Raw genomic sequence first — 8,576 nt, 5'->3', positions numbered from 1 at the left:
CGATACTTCTGTAATATGTAACAATTGTTTCTGCAAATGAGGTGCATTCAGGGTAAGGAAGAAGAGCTTTTTTTAGTTTAGCTTATTTTCTTAATAAAACGTCTACAGTAGCTAACAGTCAGCTAATCAAAGACTTTTCATCACAGGTGTGAGACGAAACCATGAAAAAAGTCTGTTTTTTTAATGCAGAAACTCTTGTCCCAAAAGGAAGACAGAAAGGTGATAGAAAATTCAAATGAATGCGAACAATATTATAGTAAATGGATCTGAATACGCACCTCAAAGTGTGATTGCATTGATTTAGATGTCTACCTGTATTCAATGAATTGTACCACCAGACTATACTTGTCGGAAGCAATTTACAAATTACACCCAAAGATAAGAAAGCCATCTTGGAAAGTTTCGGACATTTTCTTAACTTTTGACTTGTTTAAACCAAGGGTGTTTTAATAATTATTTAATTATTATGAATGATTACAATATTACAAGGTCCTTGCATTTCAATAGCACTTTCCAACCTAAAGGATCCCAAATCCCAAACACAGCAGATCAGAAGATAAGAAAGAAGGTTACAAAGGTCTTTGCCATTTTAAGCTTCACAACTTAGATTCGTACTTGTGAATCTGTATCCACCGGAGAGTTCTGATCCTGTGCTGAATAGATTAACAGCAGATACACAGAATCTTGTTTCAAGACTCTCGTGTAATCTGATAAATCAAATATTTAAACCCCGCTTACAAACTGTAGCCTGCTCTTGGTTTTGCGATGCTGGGACACGGCTTTATTGTACTGTGCTGGACAGCGTGGCCAGTTTGACTGAAACGTGTGTATGAACCTCCTCAGCGGGAGTATGGCCATTTGTAAACCGAATAGATCCGTTCTGAGGTAATGTCTGCTAGTGTCATAAGAAAATACGTACTTTGGTAAAATAGATCACGATTCCAAAGAGAACAGTTTTGCATCCTTCGGGAGTTTCGTGCAGGTCTTCCTCACACTTATTGTTTTCGCTCGCCTGAACAACAGGAGCATGCTAACATGCTTCTGGCTGTTTGAAGCTTAATAGAAAATCAGTTCTGCAGAACAGCTCGCACAGGTATAGATTTATACTATAGACATTCTTCATCGTCTTGCACTGTAGGCTGAGCGAATGTGTTACAGGATGCATGTTGTTGCGGGTCTGGGAACGCGATTGCATGCGAAGAATAAAGATAAGAATGCAAATCGGACACTAACAGGAAACGACAAAAAACAAGAGGTGCAAGATTAAAAGATTTAAAAAAGGGGGGCTGCCATGCTTATGATGTGCTCCTAAAAAGGGTCAAACGATGCGCGCGGAAGCCTCTTCACATTCACTCATATTTCTGATCAGATAACCGTCTTCTCAGATTCGTATCAGAGTACGTTTGTCATTTGGTTATACAGGATGTGAATGCAAGCCACTGTTACTGTCCGCTGTCAGTCAGTGGGATCAGGTAGCTTCTGTGTGAGTCAGGAGTTCACACACGGTGCTAATGTGCACTGCTGCGTCCTACTGCAGATCTCTGCAGCTGTTAGCCCAGAACTGGTGAGTAAGCATAATCCACACTGTAGCACGGCTGCTGGGTAGCTGTGCAGACAGCAATCCAGGAAACAAAGAAGCTGTTACAGCCTTAGGTGTTGCAGGGCCAGAGGGAATCCTTCCGATGTTCTTAATAATGTATACGTTGTGGTGCGCTCTTAGACAGCTGCCACCTTTAATGACGCATCACCCTGCGTCTCTCCGTCTTGATTTTCACATCGGTGTATCGCAAGCTTGCAGCCATGTTGCTGAAGAGAGCTCGGTGCAGGAATAACAAGGTTCGCCTCTAGTTGCTGTGTACAGCACAGCGGTGGGCACAGAACCTACTGACGACCATCTCCTCGCAGGCAGGCAGTGGATTCGAGTCGCCTTGTGTTACATGTTCGATTTTCCCCGCACCCCTAGGTTCTCCTAGGATAGAAAACTGGAAGTGCTTTGTAATTGCACGTGTTTGTAAAAAACAAAAACGACGACGGAGGCACATGACTTCCAGCGTAAAATGCTGAGGCTTGTAGCACATTGTAATAGATCAAAAACTGCTTCCCAACTCTATGAATCGCGACGTTTTTGATGTGACCTGCAAGTGAACGGTGCTTAGTTTCCCCCCACACACACACACCAAAAAAACATCGTTCAAGTCAAACGGGAAGTAAAAGAAACGGGGGGAGAGAGACACTTTCATCACCCTGCTCGTCCCTGATTCTTCTTTTCTAGAAAGTAGAAAGGGGGACCGCTCTTCCCCTTCCCGTGCGCCTCTGACGTGGGCGTTGGAGGTCGAGGGAAAACCCCAGCCTCCATGGGTCACCTCTACATCTGCTTCTCTACATTTCTGTAACAACGCGGATTCTCACGGCTGAGGCGCCTCTTTAAAAAAAAAAAACAAATAAAAAAACTGAGACGATATTTTTACTTTGATAAATAAATCATATCACCCTTAATCCCCCAGGCAGTCTGGGCTCACTTCATTATTCTAGGCTGCTGTTGAGCTTTGAAGAGGTGTCCTAGTGAATGAGCCGCCAGTCCCAGCGATCAGTGCCACAGATAAGCTCTTTCACGGGGAATAACTTCTCCTTACTGCCTAACAGTAAGTACGTTACTATCTACCACTTTATGGGTTTTTTTTAAATACTGTCTGAAGGGGTAAAAAAAACAAACGCGTAGATTATTTGCCTTGTTCTGCATGCCGGTTTGAGAGCTTTCAACCTGCAACATCCATGAAATCGTGGTGTGCTTTCCACCGCAAAACACGCATGTGTGGAAATAATCTAACAAGTACACACGCATCTGTCTGTTTCAACATGCATGTGTTTGTGAGTACATCGCCTACACCTCAGTCTGTAGTCTCTGTGGACCAGTACATAGTGAACAGATAGCGCTTGCTAGCGCTTGAAACCAGAATGCTTGCAGCACATTATTTCTGGGGGTCCATTATTCTAATAAGTGGAAGCAGTTGCTCATAGGTGAGGGATGACAGTTCTCTACTTGCGTAAACCGTTGAAGGACCTGGGAAATTTCGTCTCGGAAGGCGAGGGGAACCATGCGATTTTTCCCAGCGTCTCTGTGTGTGTGTGCGCGCCTCTGTCTCCGTATGTATGTGTACAAGCGTGTGTCCGTGAGCGCGTGTGCGGTGAGTGTGTGTGTGTGAGTGAAGCTCTCTCCCCCTTTTCTTTGTCCCTCCTCCGAAGTGAGACTCGCTCCGGAGCGCTCTCAGCCTGCACGCAGCCCGCTGCCACCAGGATGAGCCACGGCAACCTTCACTTCACTTTCACGTTCATTTAACCCCCCCCCGACCCGACCCGCTCCTCTCCCCCCCCCCCTTCCCCCACTCTTGCCTCTGCACCGAAACCCATGCAACCCTGACCCGCGGTACCGCACTCCCTTGTCCCGGCTTCACCAGCCACTGGCTCCCCGCGCGGAAGCGAGCATGCCCGAGACAGGAGCGGCGGCGGCGGCGGCGGCAGCCTCAGGCAGCACCGCGGACACAGAGAGCTCACGGCACAGACACCGAGCGCAGGCGGAGGGGGAGAAGACTGACCCCGCTGCTGCTTCCTCCGGGGTCCTGGGTGAGTCTCGGGAAACGAGAAAGGGGATGTAAATAGAGGTCGTGCGGGAGCCGTACATGTGTGGAAGGCGCACCACTCAGATGGATGCTGAGGTAGACGAGGAGCCTGTATATGACAATAGACACTACAGGATGTCCCGCTGCCCTTTTGTCTACTTGTGTTGTACAGTTGCGAAGCCCCTCCACCCTTTTCCGAAGTGATTTCTCCGCGTTTAGCGGGCACTCTTGAAAATTAGGCGCTTGTGCAAGGAAGGTCATGCGAATTTGCAGTCCTGTCGGCGTCAAAAACACCGTTGAAGTTGAATCTAGCTACCACGTTTTCAGCAATTAAAACAGTTGGATCAGGTGGTCTGTGCTGACATCCTTGATATGAAATACGCTTTTTTTTTTTACTCGTTGTGCATTTGAACATTACTCCGTCTGCATATGCATTCTGCATACGAACCAGCGCGGTGTGTAACTTTTTCCAGTGAGACTGGAAGGTTATATTAGGATACATTGTTCAGCACTTCACTGAGCCGGTGCTGTCAGAGCGTGTTGTGCTATTTTGTTTTTTACCTCAAGACCTTAAAGTTTGAATGGGTTGCTTTGGCAACTCAAAATTAAACCGACGTAGAGCGCCGTATTCGACAAGGTTGCGTTTGTCTTCTTAATTCATGTATTTTGTTGTACCATGAACTGGGGAGTGAGGTGGGGGTGGGTGGGACTGCATTGACTTTTAAATACAGGCCCGGCACATTTCTACATCGGTAATTGGCTGCGTTTAATTATATTGGCTAATTGCTATACGTCGTCAGGATAATAGCGGCCTTCGCTCCGTTTGCTCGGCGGAGGGGGACGGAGCCGGAGCCGGAGCCGAAGCCGGAGCTCATTGCGGCTGCCTGGCGTGTCCGTGTCCGTGTGTGTGGAGTCGCTGAGTGCGCCTCTCCAGCTGTGGTGCAGGATGATGCAGTGTGGCGACTCGCAGCCTGTTGGAAGGCGGCCGGGGACGCGTTCTGTATGCAGGAGGTATGCAAGGTATCTCTTAGAGCACAGGAGCTCTTAAAGGTGTAATGTACCGTTAGAGGGGAAAACAAAAAAAAAAACTTCACAAATTGCGACGCTTTTGCTCATTTATCATTGTTGGTTATTTCCTATCTCCGTGTTTTTGAATGCGTCCTTTTGTGACTGTGGAATAATTCTAGGCGTCTCTAGGCTCCCTATAACAAGGCCCGTCCCTCACTTGAGTTTATATACTTGTGTGTTATCGGCCGTTTGACTGAATCTTGTACTCTTTGGTGAGGAGTCGTTATTAACCTTTTGTGTTTGCTGATCTCTGTGATTTGTTCAGAATGCAATGACACGTTTATCATTTTTTTTACGGTTTTTAAACTCACTTTTTTGTAGGACTATTTTGATCGTGAAATTAAATAGTAAGAGTGACTGGAAAGCGATGGATAACTTGTAAATCAGTTTTAAAGGCAGCGACATCGCTAAGAAAATAGCGGGCCTGTTTTCTGTATTTGTCTTTAATGTTTTTGAGTGTGGTGTTCTAGTTTCTTGGGGTCCCCAATTAGAAAAACAAGTCATTTAATGTTGTAGCGCCCTAGTAACCCGACAGAATAATTCAAGAGTTCTCTTTCCTTCCCACCGTTAGGAAACGGTTCAAAAACACGCAGTGTTTTTATTGGTGCTTTCTTGCAGGTAGGGATCCAGGGTTTGGGTCCAGACTGTGGAGCCTTCTGTGTGGAGTCTGCATGCTACCCCCCACATGTTCACTTGGTTACCTCACTCACATTTCACAGTGCTCTGGTTTCCTCCCACCCAGCAGAGACATGCCGTCTCTGTTTGTCCCTGTGTGCTGGTGTGTACCTTGTAATGGACTGGTCCCTGATGCTTCCAGGATAGTCCATGTTGCGCACCCCCTTACCAGAAATGAGCAGCTTTCTGATAAAGGGTGCATGCCTCCATTTGTGTCTCCAGGTTTGTTTCTTGAAGGCTGTAATAATACTGAACCCCAATTCACATATATTCACTGACTATCTGATTGTATATAGTGTAGCTGTGATCAGAGTTCTTTGTTGGTCTATTAAGGATTTTCTTTTAGGGGTGTCTGAAATTGTAGCTGTGTGTTTTATGTATTTCTTCTAATCCCAGTGCTTTAGGCTTGAAGGGCTTTGAGTTTGTGTCAGCTGAGCTCTTTTTTGAACAGTTGCTTAGCATTTCACTTGAATTAATTAATATAGGTGTGCCTTTCTTGAGAGAATATGTGATCCTGTTTGAATTCCCAGCAAAAGCTTTCAATATGAAGTTTAGCTTTGTTCTGTTGTATATGATCATTAGGGTCCACTGCAGTCATACTTCCTGGACAGCAATGGTGGTCGAGCACGGTTTTAGGTGCAGCATGTGTTGCTAGCAGAAACTGCAAGCTTTCTGAATGTTGGAAATGCCCCAGCAACATTTTGTTGTCTCATTTTTGGGGGCAGTGGGGCCACTGTAACAGTTTCTTTCTTATATCATTCATTCTTCTGGAAGCAATAAAGAGGCAAACAAAATGTTTGGATATGTAGCTGAACTACATTATTTAAATCATGAGATGTCATCTGTGTTGTATAGTTATGAGTAGTATAACCTTCTTTAGAGTATTGTGTGCTGTTGTGCTCACCACATTATTGAAAAGGATATAGCTGTTCAGGAATCAGTCTGGAGAAGGGCAAGCTGATACGTTTCAGTGTTTAAGGGACTGTTCTACACAGGTTCTACCACACACAATGTTCTACATAAACCCTAAAAACATCAGGGAAAATGACATGAATGCCTGGAACAGGAGACGCGTCCTTACACAAAAAAGTGATGGGAGGGTGGAACATGCTACCCAGCCATGTTGTTGAAGCTGATAACCTGGCTTCTTTCCTGGGATCAAAAAGCCATTATTTACTGAACAGCTGGATGGGCTGAATGAACTTGTTTGACAAAGTCTTTATGTTCATTTTAGCAGGATCTACTGCTTTAAAGATTCTGTGGTGTTCCTTGGAAGAGCTTCCTGCTGAGGTAGAAATAAAAAGAAAAAAACCACTAGATTATTGGGATTAGCTTCTAGTCTTGTTTCTTTTACCTGTTATTGGCACTGTTCTGTGATCTCTCATACATCTCCATTTCTGATAGCTGGGATGTGAGAACCCTCTTCCTATAGTGTCCTTCAGGCTGACTGTAAGACATTTTTCTGTAGGGTTAAATGATAAATAAGAAAAAGTCTGTCTTTACTGTATAGTTGTTTTAAGAACTGATTGCCAGTTTCTTTGCATTGGTTATGCAGGAAAGCAGCAGAGTAAATGTTATGAATATTTATCTGCTTATTAGTGATCTCCACGGATTAAGAGGTTATATCCCATCCCAGAGTGATGTTGTAGCAAGGAAGTGAACTTCTGAATTGTTTGCGTAATGTGAGTACTAAAGGTGTGTTAGAGACTACTGGTAATAAGACCTGTACTGCAGAACTGCTGCCTTTGCAGTACATAAAACCCAAAGGAGAGGCCAGTTTTAGCCCCCAACACATCTGCAAATCTCCTCTCCTGCCTCCATTTCCAGTATAATGTTGAGGCATGATTTATCTATACTTGTGCGCTACAGGGTCTTTCAATTTGTGGTGACCTTGTCCATAGTTATAAGACAGCTCTGCTGCTCTGTGTTAGCTTTAACTCTTTAACTGGATGGTTTCATGGCTTCAGGGCAAAGAAAGAGAGGCTGTTCTTCTGACACTCTCACCGATCTAAGATCTCAATCTCTTTTCAGTTTGAATACATGATGATTTTGGTATCAATGCTCAACTGCTGTCTAAATACTCTCTTTCTGCTTTGGCTGCGGTGGGAGAGTGAGTCTCCGAGTCCCCTGGTTCCCTTTCCTCCCTGGACAGAACGTGTAGCAGCTGAGCTTGCTCACCTGCCCAGGAGGATCAGGCTCTGAGACCTGTTTTGGTTCTGCACAATGAGAAGCACCTCTTAGTAAACTCAGCCGCTGTTCACAACCACAGTTGGTGAAGGGCATGCATGTCCTGGATTTGAATCTGCAACCTCCGGGCTGAAACACTCTGCCCGAAATCCTAACCAGCCTTAGGAGGGATGAACTCGAATACCCAAAAGCTGTGTGATGGAGGTGGCTGTGACTCTGTTTTGTCCCAATGATCATACATTCTTCATTGTTCATGCCAGGATGGTGCCTCTCAGAGATCAGTTACCGCTTTAGTTTCGGTTCAAGACTGAACCATAAAACATTGCCGGCCCTCTTCTTCTGTTTGATGTCTGTAGGGAAGTTGCTAAGTGAGCTCATTAAAAATCAAGGTACCGGAGCGGAATGCTGTTTTTTGCCTGATTAGCATAGGATCTCCGTTTCAGTTCCTGCCTGGATGCCTTGGAGTTCATTCTTTGCTGGAGGACTGTGTCACAGGCCAGAGGACGCAAGCTCAATTTGTCTGTCTCATTTCATTAATTAGCCTCATCTGTGGCATTAAAACTGTCTCTTATAAAGAAGGAGTGCAGCGCATTGGCTTGTGTAGACACGTTTGTGCTTTTTTTATGGCTGACAGCAGCAGCGGTTTTGCATTCAGGCACGATCAGATAGGTCTGGGATGCTGTCTGGAGGTTCTGGGCAAGAGGCTTGATGGGCTAATGGGAGTCCCCATAGTGATGTCTGCTTTTAAACGTCATGTGCTTTTCTCTGCTCCCCCAGCCTGCCTCTGCCTGAAAAATGAAAGATCTGAAGTGCAGTCTAGAGCTGGCGAACAGGGGCCAGACCACTGCGTGGATGCAGAAAGGCTAAAACAGACTTGTGCAGGCACCCAGACAGGTGAATCCATGTAAGAACCCAGGTACCTGAACTTGTGTGAATACACACTGGAGTAGGGAAGGAGACACCATTGTGAATACATCACATGCATGTGTTAAGTTGAACTGTAAAGATTGTAAAGGCAAATAAATTCAA

At 45.2% G+C, this 8,576-nt stretch overlaps 1 protein-coding gene across 2 annotated transcripts in view; it reads left to right on the top strand.

Annotated features, from left to right (window-relative positions):
• The first annotated feature begins 1,835 nt into the window (after window positions 1-1,835).
• ano8b (anoctamin 8b) overlaps window positions 1,836-8,576 on the top strand; it is a 35,914-nt gene continuing 29,173 nt past the window's right edge. The window contains exons 1-2 of one of the 2 annotated variants that reach the window (XM_015365572.2): window positions 2,533-2,642; window positions 3,456-3,621. In XM_015365572.2, the coding sequence (XP_015221058.2) occupies window positions 3,483-3,621 (139 nt within the window). In that variant the 5' untranslated portion in view covers window positions 2,533-2,642; window positions 3,456-3,482. Of the gene's footprint in view, window positions 2,643-3,455; window positions 3,622-8,576 lie in introns of both variants that reach the window. The other variant, XM_069186216.1, reaches the window with a different exon arrangement.

Source organism: Lepisosteus oculatus, chromosome 29 (assembly GCF_040954835.1).
Source record: "Lepisosteus oculatus isolate fLepOcu1 chromosome 29, fLepOcu1.hap2, whole genome shotgun sequence".
In the NCBI taxonomy this organism is placed as follows: Eukaryota; Metazoa; Chordata; class Actinopteri; order Semionotiformes; family Lepisosteidae; genus Lepisosteus; species Lepisosteus oculatus.
The sequence above is the reverse complement of the archived record's forward strand: the minus strand, read 5'-3'. Positions and strand labels throughout refer to the sequence as shown.